This window comes from Acromyrmex echinatior, chromosome 19 (genome assembly GCF_024713525.1).
Source record: "Acromyrmex echinatior isolate Ae372 chromosome 19, ASM2471352v2, whole genome shotgun sequence".
Lineage (NCBI taxonomy): Eukaryota > Metazoa > Arthropoda > Insecta > Hymenoptera > Formicidae > Acromyrmex > Acromyrmex echinatior.
This window is the reverse complement of record NC_141870.1, coordinates 3,885,862-3,907,106: the sequence shown is the minus strand read 5'-3', so window position 1 is coordinate 3,907,106 and position 21,245 is coordinate 3,885,862. Positions and strand designations below refer to the sequence as shown.

Here is a 21,245-nt window from a genome sequence, read left to right as displayed (position 1 = left end):
AGTCGTCGGAGCACCGCTAAGTATCTGTGCGAATTTATAAGGCCGCGATGTGACGCGAGAAAGGACATAACAAAATGAGTCGTAAAATATGACACTGCCCGAAGCGCTTCCTTCCTACACATACGCGCGCACAATCGATCTTGCCCCGGTATTACGGGGGTCCTTATCTCATCTTTGGAACTCGTTTAAGACCCGTTTCGGCACCTCAGTTCTCTCGATTGCGTCCACTTCAATTACCGACGCCCTTGTTCCAAGAACGGCCCACGTCCATCGAATTTACGGGTCCTGCCAAATTTACTTTTGCGCTTTTGCTTTAAACGAAGCTTCAAAGACGTTCTTATGCAACGACATGTATGTCACGTTTTAAAACGTCATCTCATTATAAGAAAAAGGCGGTAACTTATACGGACAAACTTCACAGCGGATGGATCCCATTAAAAGAATCAACTTTGTTAAGGAATCTGTGTTCGCCGATACAGATTTTAAGGAGCTGTGTGTTCTTATTCGGATCGGCTTTTTCGGAAATTAACCGGCATTTGCCTCAAGAAAGGCAGTACAAAAGAGAAGAGCGAAAAAATATAATTTAAAGTCTTCAATAGGAATATAAAAAAAGATTACAATGCACGATTTTGATTTGGCAGGTACTAACAAAAAGTCTTCGGACTGAAGCCAACATTCGTTCACTTCGAGTGATCTCCAATGATCTTTCAAGACTGATTTGAACCGGCTGAGATATGGAATTGATTGAGCATTGCACGACTATCATAAGTCAAACATTGTTGCCTTTTTGTTGTCTTTGCAAAAAATAAAATCAAAAGATATGAACTAGTATTATCAGACGTCACACATAATGGGATGCAGCATAGCTCCTTAAAATGCGTCGGAGAACCAGATTCCTTAACAAAAGTTGATGCCTGATTTATGCTTTGATCTTCCCTTATAAAAAAATACACCGAACTAGGCATTAGTGATCCGAAATGACAATTAAATTTAATTTTTTTTATAAGGGTTTACCTAAAATCCTAAAATTCAGTCAATGGAATACATTTCAATTAGGACCAATTAGGACTGGCAGACCTATTGGCTGAATTTTAGGATATTAATCAAAGTTAAAACCGAAGCATAAACCAAGCATGATTCTTTTGATGAGATCTACCATCCACTGAAGTTGGTTCAGAGATCCTGAAACACCCTGTATAATGACAATTCATAAGAAATGAGCTTTTCTCTGATTCTTGAGTAAAACGCTAGTATCTAAATGCGCTAAGAAGTTACGCTATGGCTTTCGACTTAACCCACAGGTATCTTCGCCAATAACGGAGGGATCTATTCCTTATATCGTGCGAAAGAGCGGCTCAAAGATCGGAGGCGAGGCTACCCGCGATTCGTGACTTTCGCGTGTTAATTTGGCAGGGTTTGCGTGCCGCCTGTATACTTAGCCGCGTAGATAGGCATGCACTTAACACCTGTGAGTTCACGCGACTCGCGATAAGTATACGCTGGCCAGCCGACCGCTCACGAACGATGTAGTAGACGTGGATATCTCATGCGAGAGAGAGGCGTGTATATGTTCATTCTGGCGGAAAACGGCGGCGGGTTCTGCGCCCCAGGTTCGACGGGGTGTTAAGTTCACGAGCCGCGTTAAAGCACCGGATGTTTCGCGATGCGTGCACAACCTAGCTCGATTGCTGGCAACCAGCGAGGAGTTGCAAACGTTAACGCGCACGTGTTGACGTAAAGCTAAGCGAAATATGCGGATCGGATCTCTCGTACTTAAGAAGACGCGCGATTCGAGGCCGATGACCGGAATCGATCCTACGATTTTCAACATTGTCCGCAAAGCTATACATTAGAACACTTTCATTTTATAACATTATTATTTATTACGTTAATTGGTAATTTGGATGTTTTTCAGCAAGAAACATAGATTATATAGTGTATAACGCAATAAATTATGACATTTTTATTTGCTAATGTTGAACAAAAATGAAATGATTCAATAGTAAGAGATAAAAAGAGTTAAGAACCATCACTAGTTCTTGATTGCTAATATTTAATGTCTTGTAAATTATAATATTTAACAAACGTTTTGTCCTTACATTAGAACCTTTTCAATGTTAATATATAAACAATTTTTACGTGCTAAATCTAAACATCTTCATTCGCTTATTCTATGTGGTGATAATAATAATGATGAAATGATTCACTGTCACTCTGTATCATTTATATCTCTTGTTGAAAAATACTCAATGTATAATGGAATTATTATTTTTATACGTTAATAGTATAATTTTAAGCTTACGCGTTAAATTAAAGAAATAAAAAATTAAATTGAATTACACCCAAGATAAATAAGTATACCAATATTTTCGATAATCGGGCGAGATCTTATACCATATTATATATAATTGCTGTTTACTTATTAAATTTATGTATTATATAAATAGTTATAATTTGGGAACTAACATAGAAGAAAATATTTTATATATATATATACATATATGTGTATTTATTTATTTATATAAAATTAGTAGTCATCATTGATGCATCAGCGAATCTGAAAAAACCACAACTATGTGAGGCTTGGCTCTTGCACATTGATATGCACTGCAATCGCGTTCCAACCGTTGCATATTGACGAAAACACGTGACTATGCGTAGAAATTTTCGTTTCTTGGTCTTCGCCGTTGTCCACGAAAGTATCGAACCATGAATATTCACGAAACGCACCATGACGGTTGCATGACATTCGTGCACCACGTACGAAGAACGAATCATTGTGTCGATGATGATGTTATGCATCATGTCGTCTCTGGGACTCGAGATGTTTGTTGTTCGCAACATTATCCACGTATAGATAACTTGTTTATTTTTAATATTTTTTTCGAGATATTAAATAGGTACTAGATAAAAATAATGATACTTTATTCTAAGATGAACAATTGCAATGATATGATAACGCGAAAACTCGTTTCCTCTTTCTATAAATATAGAAAAAATCCGATAACTCACGATACTCCGCATACGATAACGATCCATACCGATAAACTATCTGGGAGATTGCGCGGCGAATAAAAATCTATGTAAACCAATCCAATATACGTGCTAATGAAATAATCAACCACTACGTGTTACGTATTCACTATATTATAATAATTACGATAATTATTAAATATCTCTCTCGATAGATATAGCAAAGCTCGATTTCGATATGAGAAGACGCATACTTAAAATGTTAGGACAATCACACACAAAATGACACAAATTGTATAATCATAGCATAACCACAGCATAATCATAGCATAAGGCTTCTAGATCAATGAGCACCTTATGTAAATCAATGACGTCTTTATATTGATTGGTTTATTGGTTCAGCGATCGTATGCTATAACCACTTATGCAGCTTATGTCATTTCGTGTGTGATGGCCTTAAGAAATTTCATTGATGATAAATATACAGTACAGACTTTTGCATAACGCATAACGCATAGTGCATAAGCGAATCAACTAAACAGAATCTTTCGATCCTTTCCTCCCATTCTATAAAAAAGAAGAATTTCGATTGATTAATTCTCTTAACATTGTACGTTATGCAAAAGTCTCTGCTGCGGCTTTAAAATTCCACCTTTTGTTTTATCGGATTGCATAAACAGAATTATGGATCGATTATTTCGTGTTCCTCGCTCGCGGCAATTCTTACCGACAAGAAACAATTAACTATTTTTCGCGCTCATAGGCAGATAAAGATGCGCTCGTATACATATCGATCTAAGAAACGACTTTATTAATTATTGCCGATCGAATCAAGAATTAGAATATGTCGCTTGTTGCATATTAATGCGCCAGAAATTTACTATACGGTTTGTGGTGAATGATCGGATGAGCTCTCTTACCTATCCTTATCCGCACAAGGCGCAAATTAACATCAGAGATGATCACTTTGATACGCCAATGAAAGGTTACGCTTACAACATGAAATCTGATCGTTCGCAGCAGAACAGAAACATGCCGATTGCATATTTCAGACGTCATAATTAAAGATTTTAACTGCAGCGGCTGAAATACCATCAGCCTTAGGCATGTAGGAGTTTTTTTTTTACAATGAGAAGATAATTTCTTAAAAATATGACACACGTAACTTGTTTATTTTACTACTTCCATTTAAGTCATTAATTAACATCGTTTTATCTTGTTATTAATAATAATTATTATTAATATTATTAATGAACGCTTTTAAAATCTTATTGCATAAATCGTACGTATGAAAATCTTTCGCAATTTCTGCGCGAATAAAAGAGTGAATAATTTCGCGGCAATCTATAGACTTGGTTTCTTATCGTGTTTCGTGGTTCGATCGCCACACGATTGCATGGCCCTTCTATGCGGCGCCTGCCTATTTCAACTGCAATCTTGCGGTTGGTATTCTTCGCGGGACGCGAGGCAGCAACTTATTATTGCCTCTGGTGCCGAGCGATTTCCTCGGCCTTCCGACAGACCGATGGAGGCGATGATGAGAGCACCGGGGCTAATTCGCGAAACGGTGTCGGATGCATCTTAGAGTTCTCTCTCTCTCTCTCTCTCTCTCTCTCTTTCTCTCTTCTACTCTCCCGAGCTCCGAGAAAGAGTCACGCCCTCCTCGTTACCCCGGAGGGGCTGCCGCCACCCCTTCTTCTATCTCCTCCCGGCGATAATATCTCGGCAAATACCGACCCGGGGAACCCTTTAGCATCGGCCAGGCTGCCGCCTGTGCGCGTAATGCCCTAAAATTAAACAGCCCACGGCGCCGAGGGCGACCTGCTCGTCACCCATCACCATACCCGGTTCTCCTTGCCGTGCTGACTAGTCTTCGTACAATAAATAAAGATAATTCGAATGTTTTTTTTTTCTATGACAAAGAAAGCATCGTGTAAACGGTCGTAAATCTTTCCAATTTAATTATAATTAATGATAATTTATTAATAGTAATTAATAACGATGTATATTAATAATAATAATAATACATTAATATATTAATATTAATATAAAATATTATATATTATATATAAATTAGTTAATAGAATTAAAATCGAGAATCTGCTGTAATATACATAATTTCACTTTTTTTTTATAGTTAAATGAACATTTTCTATTTACTATTGAAATAATTGCAAGATATTCTCAATGAAGAATCATCTCTGCAATTTTTGCATTTTTCTAGAATTCTCCTTCAATAAAACATTCGTAGCGTGATCCTTAATTTTTTTTCATCTCCGGGCCATCGAAAAGATACAAGCCGAGGGGACCACGCTAATAATATCGAGTGCATTCGCAGACAGCGAACCTCAACTGGGGCATATCGCGAGCGAACGAAGATGATGAATTCAGCTGGCGGTTTGCGTGACGATATGTGGACGATGTCCATGGCGCCGGCGTCATAGAAAGGACGCCGCAAATTTAGCAGCCGTGGTAAATAACGATTGTCGCCAGCATGAATTCGCTTGGTCTCGAACGTCCTGACACATCCATGATCCACTAACGCGTGCGCAGATTGATTCTTCACATTGCAGACAATGCAATCAATTCGTATTTACAATGTGAATCATCTTACTCGAGTGTATGCGAGACATGTTACTTAAAAACCTAATTCGATATTAGTCGATATTTATTGAAGAGAATTTTCTTAATTAATCTCAAATCTATATTGAAAAGAAAGATTGGTTGCTGCAACAATTTAGATAATAAAATATAATATAGCATTTTTATATGGCTGCAGCAATCAAGTTTTTGGTTGTATCAAATTTTTAGTTGCGCCAGTCTATCCGCAATATCAGTATATTTCGATAGGCTAATTAAAAATTGATTATTATTGTAATAATTTTTTTACAAACATGGATTTATAATGTATTCACAACATACGAAATGCTACATACGATTCTCGAGGCAAAATCATTTATAATCTTGGAAAATAAAGTCTTACGATCGGATGTTCACGTTGAAGTACCAAACGAATGCGATGGGAATTAGCAGCTCTAAAGCTCTTTAGCAATAATACGATATAGAAAATAGGGAAGTCATACACTCGACTAAATGCTCATCTAATAATGGCCCATCAGCGAAGAGCGGCAGTGACAGATTATTAGCTGGAGCATCTGCTAATGCAGATCTCCGTCGCTGTTAAAGCAAGAGAACCCAGGACCACCGTTGCCTCGACTGAAGATTTACACCTGCACCTTTCAGATAGCATCTCCGACGCATTGTCGTCCGTCCGATACCCGATACGAGATCGCTTCCCGTGGGACCGTCGCCATGTGCCCGAATTTATAGCGGACTCCCGCCATCGATCGAAAAACTTTCACAACATGAGAGAGAATTCTAGTAATAAAACAGAATGCCAACTCATGGCGCAGCTGTGGAATATTTTAAACATTTTTCGCTGAGACCAAAATCTTTGCAGCTTGTTACGCGGTTGCAATTTTTGTTTTTTACAACAAAAATTATAATATTTTTTTCACAATATCATCTTTACTTATAATATTATTAATTAATGCGCAGAGACGTGTTTGTAAATTTTTTATAAGATTTCCTGGAAATCACTTTCTTAAGATTCTCTATTTGGGGAATCTAATTTGAGGAATGAAATTAAACAGAAGATTTCGTAACTCGTAAAGCATGTTCGCGATTTCCGTTCCGCATTGTGAGGTCTTGCCAAGCTATTCAGGTACGTGTTACGAGACGGACGGCTCACCGGAACAGACCGGCGGCGATAAATCAGAATCATTAGGGAATTGGCCGCGCCTTTCATGATTCCTAAGTCGCTTCTTGCGGCCGTCACCGAGATTTACGATACCATAAAAATCTGTATCGCCGCGCAGTTACCAGCTTCTTCTCTCTTCCTCTGACATTCGCCCAGCCAACTGCCTCTTTCTTAAGCCACGCTGATCGTGAATTACTAAGAGCAATCGGAGAGAAATGTCTTCTTCTTCACCTTTAGCGATTCACCGAAAGAGTCACGCTATCTCCGACAACGCAGGTTAACGATAGTTGTTAATTTTACGATCCGGTCGATTAGTGACGATAGTATACGATACGGACGAAGTTCTTCCTCCCTATCGCATTGTATTGAAATATATATCGTTCCGCCGATTTTTTATCAGCTCGTAAATCGCATAATTCGATCGTCGCGTGGGTGTGTCTGCGTACTGGAGCGGAATTCCGCACTCGTGCCTGCGACGCCTAAACATGACGCCTTATTGGATGCGTCAATCCTCCGTAGAGTTCTGCCTTTCGACAATAAAATTAGAAATGCTAGACTAATTCGAGTAATGCACGACGCAATTACGGCTTTCGAAATTTCGTTGTAATCACTCGCCGTGACGATCAGTTGTCAATCGCAACGACGATTACCTACGTAAATGCAAGTTTTATGTTGACGCTTCACTTGGTCTCTTAAGTGAATACTCGTTCCTCTCTCATTACAATACATATTAACTTCCGCGTTTTTATTATAGTCAATTTGGTGAGAGAAAGAGAGATGTCGGGATTTCCGTTGAAGTATTCGTTGCTATATTCAGAGAAAAAATATAGTGGTGCTAATTATACAGATTTTATAATATATGATGTAAAATTTATGTACATAATTGAATAAACCATTTTATAGTTATTGCAACTACTATTTTGTAGTTATGTTAATTATTAGATATGAAATTTTTATAGCTGTTAATTTATATATTATAAAGAATAATATAATTTTGCTGAAATGTTTAAAAATGCAGCTATATAGAAAAAACAATTTTGCTAAAGAATCTAAAAATTTAGCTACATATAGATTTGAAAATAATTTTAAATCATTAAAATTATTTTGTGCTTGAGACGTTTAAACGACGATTACTTATGCAATGCTGCAAAAACTTATTGTTAGAATATCAAAACTTTTTGCAATATTATTATGTTTATCACGCTTGAAATTCCTACAAAATTATTTGATGGTTCAACAAAATTATTTTCAGATCTGTATCTTGTTAAATTTTTAGATATTTAAACAAAATCATTCTTTCCGTGCATAGTTGCTACCACTATGTTTTTCTTGGAGTGTAGGTGAAAAAAAACGATGAGATTTCCAAATGGCGCAACGTGTTGTGCATAACTTTGGCGTTCAAGTAAACACACTCAAAGTCCGCGTTGAATTGAAATCGACTTACGAGCTTGGCACTACGGAATACGGACATCGCCATGATGACTATCAAGAGAAAAAGAAAATCATATATAAATATTAATCTTGAAGAAAAAGATCGCAGTTTCCCGCGTTTTTCCCTCTTTTATTATGTACATACGCATGTGCAATAATGGTGAACGTTGCTTTCGAGGATGATTGGAGACTTAAGTAACGTCGATTTTTTTTTCCAAACGCTACTTCAATGGATGATAAGACTCATCAGCTTGATGCAAATGAAAGATGCGTTGAAGATGCGGACTTCGTGGCGAACATAATTAATACGATTCCATTTCACCTTTTTGAGAGTTTCGAGAAAACAATTCTGTATTCTATGGTTAAAAGGTTAAAACTACAAAACAGAATAACGAAAACTTGAAGAAAGTATTTAGAATATCTTCTTGAAGTGTGTGTGATTCCGTCGGACATTTTTCTACGCTTCGGCGACTGATTATCTATCTTTTCTCAGAGCATCAACAAGTCGGTCGAGAGACCGCGGTGCGTTTCGTCGTATTCGCTTTCGAGGCACGGGCATAAATTAGTAGTACGTGCTACGCGTGTAACGGAGAACTCGCGTCCTGATTGGGGAGATTAGAGGGATTATAAGACGAGAGAACCGCCGCGAAGGTTGATTTTCCTGGCTGTTCGATTTAAAGGAATCGTGAGTCGCACCTCACCTCGCATCGTGCACGATGCCGAAGCGCGTCTCAAAGAAATTCGGTTTTCTCCTTCTTTACAATTTTTCTCACTCTGATTTTACAATGTTTGACTTCAGTTTTTTTATTAACTAAATTGCAATAATATCTATGGCCACTGGCTGGTATTGCCCTTACAGAAATCCAATTTAAGAAATTTAATACTAGCTAATTTAATACTACACTGAAAGAATTTAGCCAGATATACAGATCTGAAAATAATTTTGTTAGACCATCAAAATAATTACGTTAGAATCTCAAGCAAAATGAGCAGTGCTGAAAAAAGTTTTGACATTCTAGCAATCAGTTTGAGCAACTTATATAATTATTTCCTTACATAATTATTTTCCTGGTTCAAACAAAATTATTTTCAGATCTGGAGCTAAATTTTTAGATACTTTAGCAAAACCATCATTTCATAAAAATTATTTATCTTAAGTATTATTGCAATATTTAAGTACTGAACAACAGTGCTTTTAAAACGCAAAATAAATAATTAATAACTTTCTAGTATTAAATTTCTGTAAGGGTAGTTTCTAAGTAAAGAGTGCTTCCTATGTAATGCTTGCCTCTTGATCGACAGTAAGGAATTTTTTGTAGAACTTTCATTTACAGTTTTGTAGATGGATCTCGAAGAATGAGCCGAAACGTTAAGATAATTATATTTTTATTACTTAATGTTTGTATTTTTAAATATATTTACTCTGTGATAACCGCATTTTAACTCGTATTTATCGCTTGTAACAGTAATTTAAAATTCGGCCTTCTTTCTTCGTCGACTTTACCTCGGCGCGCTGAGAATCTTAATGCGCGGATATAACCATCGTTGCGCCCGTTGTGTCGCGTTGATCTTCGCTGATAAATAACCCTTTTTAATACCGTATTCGCGCCACGTATCCCGGCTATCGTTTTGACGTGTGTCTACACGATCTACGTGCGACGCCACGCCGATTTCTTTTCACCTGTCGGTCTTTTTACCGATTACTTATTTTTTTCTGTCAGCACGAAATAGATTTTTCATGGGGAATTAATCAATTTTGCTTTTCTTAAGGGAATTACCCTAAACACATTTTCGATATCACCACAAATACATTTTTTCTTTATACATATTTAACATTATGGTGCGATAAACGATAAATATTTATAATTATCGAGAGAAAAGGCGAGCACGTGCGTGATTCTCTAAATACTTCCTCGTTTGACTTGGAAGATCAGATACCAACGCGGAATGACTCAAGCCTCCTCCACTTTAGCAGATTTCAGGCCAATCGAAAAGCGAAAAGGCAAGTCGGACCTCCGGAAGAATAATTGTTTACACGAGTCCGAACGCGAACGCGTTTAGCGCGTCGGACGTGTTCTGTGCAGTGTATCCATCGCGCCTACTCATCTGTATCCTCTAGGAAACTGTAACCGGTCGGTCCCAGCGAGATGGCCGATAGCCTCTCACCAAGCACCAAGTTCTCAACAACGAATCATTCCTTGCTTATGGACGATTCCGCCCAGTGGCGCAACGAGAATAGAAAGAGAGAGAGAGAGAGAGAGAGAGAGAGAGAGACTGATTTGAATATACAGAGTATATTCCGAACCAACCGGATGTTCCTTCGGGTAGATGATAAAGCCTGATTTAAATGGGAACCCCGGTCGTTTCAACAAGGCCGGGGGACGAAATAAAAAGCTAATCACGGAGTGACTTAAAAAGTTAGCAGGTCGTTTGTGTGAAAATGTACAAAAAAATATCGCGTATCTAATTATGGAAATGTATGTCTAGAGTTGTAAAGTTCAACGCTTAAAACAGGATTCTTTGATGATTGCGATGACACGGTGTTTCCAACACGTGTCGTTCGCGAAAAGCCATCGAACGCTCACGAACGTTTACCTTTGGGAACATGCCATTCGAGATGTGCGCATAACATCCCGATGATTCAGAGTATTACGAAAAATAATGTCTGGGTGGGTGGATGTCGAGGTACCATCGCGATTAACCGGATGATTCAAAGGAAATTTTTAACTCCCATCATGTATAAGTCGGTTGTGTGATTACTGTAACGCCCTAATTACGCCATTAAGATTGTCATCGAGATAATATTATAATTATGTAATTATAGCACTTTCGTGAGGGGGAGGGAAGCAAATGTCTTGCGTGACTAATAGCGAGAGACTAGATCAATAATTATGATATATGTGTAACATATAATCCGCATTATGAAATAGAAACTTTTTTTCTCCGGATTTTTTTAAATGACGTCGCGCGTTTACACCTATGCTAAAACCCGTCTTTTATCATATCGGACGACGTATTTACGAAGCGCGGATGGCTATCTACGTGGGGATCAAGAAAAAAGGAGCGAAAAGAGGCCGGGGATCATCCCGGCGTAAAGCATCCCGATATCCCTTTCCATGACGTTGTAAACCACGGCGTTCACAATAAGATGCCGGATAAGAGGCCGTGAAGTGGCTGCGTGAACGTATAATTTGCCGGCGTTTGTTTGTCCCGGTAATTAATGGTACACGGTACCCTATAACGTATCAGATTGTAAAAAGGCCTCCTCTTTCCACGACCGGGCTCGAAGCGACTCAAACGACTCAAACGACTCGCGCCTTGACAAAGTGAATTTCCACGAGATGTTCCCTTCCGAGAGGAGTACCTTCCGAAGGTGCGAAGGATGAGCCGTGAAAGCTCGCTACCAATCTCGGGCTCCCATGGGAGCTATGCGGTAAATATGTGTCGTGTCGTACGTGCGGCTACATAATTTCATCGTGAACGGGGTGATCGCTGTCGTTGCGGTCGCCGCGCCGCCGCCATAAACTTTACTGTTCTCGCATTAGTACATCATCGGCCATATCCCGATCATAAAAACGTAATGAGAAAGGAAAAGGAAAAGGAACGACTACTCGTCGATAGAAATCTTGTATCTTTTTAACATTTTTTTTTTTCCTACAAAATATCAATATATAAGAAACGATAATTATAATTGCGATTGAAAAACGAGTCATTGAACTCGAGAATGTTTAATAAAAAAAATTATAATTGCACGCTTTGCTTCCAACGCTGTAACTTCATCGCGATGCCGTCCACGGGCCACTTCAAGATTTAATGCATGATTTCACGGCTCCGATGTACTCTTTTCTTTCATTGATCGCCACGTGGTCATCGCGTGTTCCTGGTTACTCGTGAGAATGGAACGGAACGAATGTACGAAATACGATCGCGTAATATCATGCTGAGACTCGCTCGTTGCCGCGCTTGATGGAGGAAAGACGACGTGCGCACGATGGTTTCTTGACTTTAACGTGATCGAGAGCCTCTTACGTTGACGTCCACCGGAGGTATGTCGCCGGGAGAGAATATTCCTATAACGTTAACAGTTAGTTCACGAGTCCCTGTGTGACTGACAATAATCTATTACTGCCTACCAAGACGCTAAGATCCTTCTGGAATAAACTTTTAAGGATCTATAAGGGGATATATAATATAGGAGGTATAATAAGTTGTAAAAAATAAATCAATCAGCAGCAAATGTGAGTAAAAGAATCCACTATAATTGGTTAGTTTTTACAGCTTACGGTTTATTGTACAATATTACTTTTGTTTTAGATAGCCCTTCATTTTAAAATAAAAAATACAACTGTTCCGTTGACGAGTCTCTTTTGCACGAATCTAAAGACTATTGTAGTACTGTTATGTTTTTATTTTTGCATCAATATGAAAATATTTTTCCGATAACATTTATTTTTGAATAATTTATTCTTTGTAGCATTGCATTTAATGGTGATTTTATAAGATCTATGTGTGTTTAACGATCGCTGTAGATATTACCTATCTACGAGAAAGAATTTTATACAAAATAAAATAATAAGATGTGTGTGTATTTGTGTGTGCGTGTGTGCGTGTGTGTGTGTGTGCGTGTACACGCATGATTTCACTTCATTCATCAAGCCGCTGATTGCATAGCTTTTCACGCAAGCATAGAAAGCTGATTTCTTTATATCATAAATCATGTCATTTGACGATAATTAAATCAGAGACGAGTTAATTACTTTCACTTTTTTTCTTGATTTTAGCTTCGATTTGCATAAATTAAGCGTAATACAAATTCACAATCGTTTGCGCAACACACAGTGTCGTTTTCAATCTCTCATGTTAAGTGACTTAATTAGCTAATTGTTAGCCTCACGCTTGATGACAGCATTGTAAATATGTAAGCAAAGTTTGTTGATTGATCACTTATATTTACTGAGGAACAATTGTTGATTATTCTGAGAATTTCAAGTTAAATGCAATGCTTCGAAGCGTTCTGTATAAAGCCCTCTCTATTATGATATCACCGAAAAATTCGCTCAAGTACGTTTCGGGATTCACCGAAATAATACTCGTCGATACGTACTCGGAAATTCGGTCACTGTGTTTGGGTCGCGTACAAACGAGATGCGGGCCCACACATATCACAGATACGTTTAACTGAAAGCTGCGCCCCAATGCACCGGTCCATGAACCGTACTGACATCTTCGTAGTAGCACTCGCGTGGGATACATAAAAACGTCAATTCACTGAAGTGTACACTTTCTTACGTCGAAGTATGCGTTCCTCCGCATACGGTTTACGCTTTCAAAACAATGTTTCATGTTTAATGTATCAACGTAATGTCGACGTTGCAAGATTCCAATGAGAGAGGTACTTCGGGTCAACAACGTTGTTCAGGTTAACTACTGCAATTGTATATTAAAATATTTAGAATTATAATTAGCTCGCGTATGTGATTGTTTTTATTCAATATTTATAGAGATTAGATAAGATTGCTTCAAGATTCTCCAATAAGAGGGTTCTGAACACGAACCGCAGTTTTCAGGACAGTTTTGTATTCAGGACAGTTTTAACAAAAAAACCTGCGAGAGAGAAATACATTTACTTTCTCTTTCTCATTCTGTTTTATCTTTTTCATATCTATTTCTTTCTCTTGGAATTGTTAAAACATGACGAACCATTCAAAAGTGGCTTTCTCAGACTCTTATTAGAGGGTCTCCAGCTTGAAAAAGATCTAGAAACCTGAGGTAAAACTAATCTATCCACATATCTTGTGGTCGACCGTGTTTAGTGTTAGACGGACCCCGAATCTTGTTTCGAATAGGATCTAAGGTGACATTAACCGTCGATCGGAACAGCCGACAACATCAATGGTGTGCAAACAAGCGAATTCGTCGTTTCGACACTATCTTTATGTCCGCCAGCCGCGAATGATCCAAATACCGACTTGTTCGAGGAAACTCAATCGTCCCGGAGATCCCATCTAATCCGTTTAAATGGCAACGGCGACAGCGCTCGAATGCGCTGTGCTAAGCTACGATGCATCGGTGAATACAAGCGAAAGCGCATACACGTGCTAGAATGCGCCTATTATATTCCTTACAATTAATCCTTTCTGATCACAAAGGAAACAGAACGTAAATATTAAAGTTCCTTTTACAAAAAAAGATAATGATTAAAATAAAAATGAAAAAGAATATTTTAAAATTAAAGTAAGATATAAAGAAATAAAAATGAAATAAGGAACGAATAAAGAATTACAAAAATGCCTTTATTATAACATGATTTATTTTTGCTATTTTGACCAAATTGTGTTATTTAATTTTGCTTAACTCAGCTCTACTGTAATCCAATCTATTTTAATTCGATCCTGTCATCTTGTAACCAGAAGCCTTATCACAGAGGCTGTGATGAAGCATATCAAACATTCATCTATCTCCAGTAGACTGCCTTCCTCTTCCGTGAGTAACAATAGACATTTTCTCGGAAACGACATTTTCCCCTTATCCTTATTGATCAAGTAAGTGGTTAGGTGATCGCGTTGCCGCTATCTAGTCTCATCAGGAGACTAAGTGATCTCGAAGTAGGTGCGCAGTATCGAACTGTGTGCGGATCCAAATTAAGAGGAACGGACGAGATGTAGGTAACAATTGACGCTATGACTAGCCGCTATCGCAAATTACGACTGTATCGTTGAGATCGAGCTAATCGTGAGCCTCTTAGATCTGTGAACCGAATCTCTTACCTTATAGCTTTGGAGGAACCGCAAAGATTTAGAGATCGGAAAATTTAATGCGAAAGAAGTTGAATCTTGCATTTTATGATAAAGATGTGACAACATAATAGATATCAAACGACTATCTATCCATATTCTGAGCTAAAAATCACAAAAGTCATATTATACCTGATACACCGTTACTCAAGATATGATTTACTTTGTTGTTAGATATGACTTACTTTAAAATATTGTTTTAAGCTTATCTAATGATTTTTTAAAATTATACGAATGCAATTTAAAAAAAACATTAGATAAGCTTAAAACACAATATTTTAAAGTAAGTCATATCTAACAACTGTATCTTGAGTGTAATCTTATGTGTATATCTTTTACCATTCCTGTAATATATTGAGAGAGAGAGAGAGAGAGAGAGAGACAGAGGGAAAAAAAATTCCAAAGCAATGAAAGTGACGTGAGTTAGGTCTGTATCGTTCCATTTTGAATCCATTGTGATAAGACGCGACATCGAAATTTAATTAAACGTGCTTCGTGACTGACAGAGCTTAGTGGCTTTTAGCCATGTTGTTTACGAGCTCGAACCGTTATATAGCTTTCCACGCGACCGAACTCGAGAAAATGAAGCTAAACCCGCATTAAGAAAATATACGGCGAAGATTAATGATTCCAAGCGATTTGCTAACAATGCAGTTCTCTTTAAAAGCAACTATGCGATTCACACCAGATGTAATGAGTGGATACAACAAATGTTGTATGTACAAATACTGTTGTTAAAAGACGTACCGTGATTATTGCTTCTTAAACTTGAAAATATGTATACAAGTACTGTGTATTAATTAATCAAGTCTCGCTATGTATACGCTTATAATTATGAATTGCGAATCGGTGAGATCTAAAGGAATTTCCAGAAGATTGTTAGGGTCGTCATAAAATAATATTGTCTAACCAAATGCCAAAGACTTCCAAAGGGAATCTGGACAAACTATTTTCCGAACCATCCACGCGGTCGCCTTATTTATTTATGCTACTCTCGTGACCTCAGTAGATGTTATTACAAGGACCTTCCTACGATACGCGACGACGATTACATAAACGTTGGCAGGGCCCGGATAATGTCGGCTTTGTCAACAGGTTTCGACGTTTTTTTCATGCTTCCTTGTCCAAATCTGTGTGGGTGACGAAAAAGGAACCGCTAAGTGGACAATAAAATTGTACATAACTTGATAGCGATTATTAATGGTAAATTAATTATCGCAAACAAAAAATACGCAAAAAAGTTGGAATGCTCGTAAAATATATTTTCAGCCATATTGCAATATTTACTGTTAATTTATATGTTTGTCAAATTATATCCTATTTGAATTACTTTTAATCATTTTCATATATTTATTATTTCACCATTGCTTCTATTTAATATATCATTAATTTGACTAAAATAATGGAGTTAAAAGGTTTAACTAAACAAAATATTTTAACCATAAAAAATTACATTTGATGTAAATTTAGTTTATTATTTATCAAATACATATATAAATTATGAACGAGGTTTACTTTCAAACTAAATTAGAGAAATGGATTGATTTACATTTTAAGTATTATCAGAGTTAATGAAAGTTAAAAATAACATAATATTATTTAACTCAATGATTACTCGCCATTACTCCCTTGGTATCTAATATCGTTAAAGAAACAAAATATACTGTTAGATATCAAAGAAATAATGATAACTTAATCCCTCACATTAACATTTTTAAACTTCGTTTATATCAAAATATAAATCAGTCCATTGCTATAGTTAGTTTTAAAGTAAACGACATCGACATTAATATACTCTTAGTAAATAATAAATTAAATTTAAGTAAATTTAATATATTTTCTTGAGTTATAAATTGTTTAACTCCTTGTTTTAGTTAAATTAACGACATTAAGGAAGAGCAGTGGTGATCCAGAAATCAAATTAAAAATAAAATTGGATACTACTTGAACTTAACCACTTGTTACAAATTATTCTTTACATGAAGATGTAATAATGTAAGCATCTCATACGTTAGCGTGCTAATTACAAATATAAATTCTTCTTCGCAAGATACATAACTGCCTCTTTCATGCAGTAAAACGATCGTTCTTAAAGTAGGTATTGTTCGACACGAGAATGGCTTTATCAGATATATTACACGCAAGAAGAACTATTGATCAATCGATCGAAGTAGATGCAATAATGACACGTTGTTCTTTATGTTACTATAGCTGCATACGAGTCGCTGTATCACGATTTGCAATATGTACGTCATGTACTCCGTTGTCTTATTTCTTTAGCAAACACCGACACCCATCGCGTGTGGCCGAAAGCATTTCTTTCGTTCGCAAAATTCGGGTCCCGTAAAAAAACCTTCGCGGTCCTTCGAGAGATTCTCAAGAAGTACTCGAGAAAGACGCGCTTGAAAATCGTACATACGTGACGTACTTAATATTCGCGTGCAGCACATGCCTTAAGAAGCGTGTATTTTGTATTCCAAAAATTGCGATCTGTCCTTTTTATTGTCTGCTATAAATCTTCAAATATCTTATTTTCTCACGCTTTAATCTTACTTTATATTTTTCAAATTAAAAATAAGAAAGTCTTTAAGAGCCATGCAGGATATTGTTGCGGAAAAATTCTTTTATTGTATAAACAATTAAACTTTCAATCCATAGTTAGGATCTTCTTTAGTATAATAATTCATATCAAATATGTAGATTAAGTAAACTTTTTATACAATTATAACGATACAAGTAAGACATTGAATAATGTAAAATTACAAGTTTAAGTTGTTTGTGTGGTCGTCGAAAAAGAAACGTGAATAAAAGTTTTTGAAGGAATATTGATCTTAATCAATTATATCGTATCCAGAGATTAATCCAAAATGTGTCCATTAAATTTTCAAATTTCATGGAAGTTATAAATAGACTAATTTTGCAATGTTGTTTGTATGTCATATTTATCATAGATAAAAAATAAAAAATGATCTATGACAAGCATACTATTATATAATAACATCGCAAAAAATCTTTTCACAATTTTGAACAATCTCTGGATGCGATGTCACGTTTAATTAAGCTCGATATTCTTTCAAAAACTTTTATTCACGTTTTCTTTCACGACAACTAAACATTGTAATTTGTATATTATTCAGTGTCTTACCTGTATATCATTATAATTATGTAAAAACTTCATCTATTTGATGTGAATTAGAAGAGAGAGAGAGAGAGAGAGAGAATCCTAACCGCGGATCAAAACATTTAATTGTTTATATACAATAATAAAAAAATTTTTTCCGCAACAATATATCCTGTGTTGGCTCTTAGAGGCTTTCCTAATTTTAATTTGTATTTTGAGTCTATATAATTGTTAAATAATTATATTTTTTTAAGCAAGAAATCGAAATCTTTATTGATTAATTTAGTTTGTGCATAAAATTCGCGATGTTATATTTCATTCATACGATACGTCTATAGGTATTTGCGTACATATTTCCAACATACGAGAAGCAAAATGTCGTCCTCTGTCATCTACAATCGATCCGAAGCCGATCAGTGTCGCGTTACCAGGCGATTTCAGTTCTAAGTTGATGCCGACGTCGCGTCACCGTTGATGAGTCTAAAAAAAAAAAAATCATTTCGTCGAAGGGATCGGTCGCGGCGCGTCCTGCTCCTCGGAATCTGCAAGCTCACGCCTGTGAAAATATTTTTTTGTACGCGTAACACGAATACCATCCCGAACCGGTCGCGGTGCTCCCTTTTGGGTGCGTTCTACAAGGCTTTTCGCTCGCGGGCAAACATCGCACCGTGGTTTGCCTGGTAATTGCTGGAAACACCTTGCGAGTGTTTACAGTGTCATCGAGGCGCGGTCGCACCTCGGCGACGTGCAGGTCCTATGAAAGCTCGTGTTCTGTCATAAAAGAAGCGATGCACGGTTTGTAGTGTGACCGCTGAGAAATTTTAAATACGAAAGACTGCTCGTCTCCTCTCTTTTTTTTCTATTTACGAGAAACATTTAGGATAAAGCGAGGCTATTTTATCGATTTTCTTAAAGTAATGTGAAAATTTGTGGCAGCAAATAATATCTCTTTGCAGTGAGATGTGAGTCTTACAATTACATTACATCATGATTACTTCTTGAAAACACAAGCATAACTTCAAATGTTCAACATGTACTGTTTTATAACATAAATATTATCAAGACAAATGAACGAAAGTCTCGTTCTATCTATTTATATTAATGTAGTTAACTTTAATCTGAATTTAATTACCTTTTCGTCTTTTTCCAGTTCTAAAAATTAGTGATTGAAATTAATCTACATTGATAGAAATAGACATTAGGAATCCTATTATATTTAATTTATTAGAAATTAGAATATGAATCAAATTGGATATTTTTTTATGTACATTTGAAACAACAAGACGTCTTGAAGATATCTTTATTCTAAAAATACGTTGGAAAATTATTTTTTAGAAGTTATTTTTTTAGATCTTATAATATTTTCTAAGTTATATGTAATTTGTTTTATAATTATCATATTGAATTGTCTTTTTACACAATAAAATTCCATTTTTCTCTTTCACTTTGACAGATGTGTATATCACACACAATAAATTCTACATATTGTCTGACTCGTTACTCTATACTATACGATGTGCGATTATCAAGCGGGTATTATCGGTTCCGTAATTACGTATTTAACACATAGCAAAAATGGAAAGAGAAATGATGCTCGTGCACAATGCCAGGTGATTAATATCGTAACCTTGAGATGCGGATGCAGCTTTAATATGCGCTCATTGTACATGTATAATTGTGCGATTTAATGGGAGAACATTATTTATTCTTATTATGTGTTCCCAATGACAAGAATATCGTATCGACATTGCACAATGCATGAACAGCTATGGAACGGATTTAGTGAATAGACTAGATTAGACTAGAGATCGCATATTAAACCAAGTAGATTTCAATTTGCTCATAATTAAGCCTAGTAACTCCATCTGTAATCTCTTTAAAAAGTTTGAAACTCGAAACTTTTGGTAAAAAGAAAACTGAGAGAATAAATATCCATGATTTTTTATTTGTCAAACTTGACATTAAAAAATAATAGATAAGAGAAATAAAATTTAAAAATTTTTTATTCTCTTGTGTAGTTTTCGCATAATTTTCCACAATTTCGCATTTCTTTATTTTTTTTAAAATTATATCTACGTAGATACTATGTAGATATATTTACATAGAATTATTATAACTTATAATCAATAATTAATTGATATAGTGGAAACGATTTAGGATATTGAAATGATATATAAAAATATATACAACGATTTAATTTACTTCTGCCTCGGCTTCGAGTTCATTGTTGGAATCTTCATCTACTTGCATGTGTTCCTGTTCTTCTGCCTCTTCTTGCTTCTTCCTCTGTTTGAGGCCAGCGGCTGGTGAACGGATGAGAGACAAGTCACGCTGCACCTCCTTGATATCTCTCTCCTGTTCGAGTTCTTTTCCCTTACGTAATCGCTGCATAATGTGTAGATTCTGTCGCCTCTGCCTGATAATTTCTACCTTTTTCATTGCTTCTATAGTCTTGCTCCATAATTCTCTGTTATATTTGATGGGTACATTTCTCCTCTTTTCAAACTCGAACGACGGATCCACTGCCAAATCTTTGCCAACTGTCTTTCTGAAGGCTTTGGTCCATTTGACTTTTCTGGGATTCTTCTTCTTTTTGAATGCAGCGTGACATTTCGAGCGACAGAACTTGAATATCTGTAATATCATTTACAAAGTGCAACAATATTATTTTGAAACAGAAACAATCAAGAATTATCAAAAGTTTAACTGTGATTGTTAAGAACCGAAAGAGATAATTTTTTCGAAGAGATTTAATTCTCACATTTCGAAATGGCCATGATGAAAATTCAAGTAATATGTCAATTGATCTATGGACAAAAGATCTATAATCTATATCTTTATTACAATGTTAATACAATGTTAGTACAAAATATATAACCTCACTTTGACATACAACATACACTTTGTTACTCTACAAGTTTATCATGTTATTTAATGTTAGATTAAATATGCAGCTCTCACCTTACAATCATTCCTTACAAACTGAATTCCATGTCCCGGAAATATCCGAGATGAACAAAAATAACACGTCTCTATACGCATATTGCGATAAGTTGTGCATACAGAATAGTTGTGAGAATTTGAGAAAAACACGTGGGCCTGTCGGTGAGTACGTAAGTTTACTACTTCCTGTGTTTCCTAATAGACGAATAGATGGCACTACAGG

General features: G+C 36.2%; 1 protein-coding gene and 1 long non-coding RNA gene across 3 annotated transcripts in view; one reads left to right on the top strand and one right to left on the bottom strand.

Annotated features, from left to right (window-relative positions):
- LOC105147852 (uncharacterized) overlaps positions 1–21,245 on the top strand; it is a 185,093-nt gene that overhangs the window by 94,349 nt on the left and 69,499 nt on the right. The gene's annotated exons all lie outside the window — the stretch shown is intronic.
- On the bottom strand, positions 20,005–21,220 carry RpL24-like (ribosomal protein L24-like). Of its 2 annotated transcripts, XM_087415920.1 has the most exons (3): positions 21,041–21,179; positions 20,841–20,886; positions 20,005–20,713 (listed from the first exon to the last, which is right to left on the bottom strand). In XM_087415920.1, the coding sequence occupies exons 1-3, from the start codon at positions 21,049–21,051 to the stop codon at positions 20,273–20,275; spliced, it is 498 nt and encodes a 165-aa protein (XP_087272046.1). In that variant the 5' UTR covers positions 21,052–21,179; the 3' UTR covers positions 20,005–20,272. The 2 variants fall into 2 exon arrangements, with proteins under 2 accessions (XP_087272046.1, XP_011057456.1); XM_011059154.2 differs by lacking the exon at positions 20,841–20,886 and having other exon boundaries at positions 21,041–21,220.

Bases quoted from the DNA above. Each gene is read 5' to 3' on its own strand.
- RpL24-like (XM_011059154.2), bottom strand. From the start codon at position 21,121: ATGCGTATAGAGACGTGTTATTTTTGTTCATCTCGGATATTTCCGGGA. The intron at 20,714-21,040 runs GTGAGAGCTGCA...ATGATATTACAG, and splicing joins TTGTAAGGAATGATTGTAAG to ATATTCAAGTTCTGTCGCTC.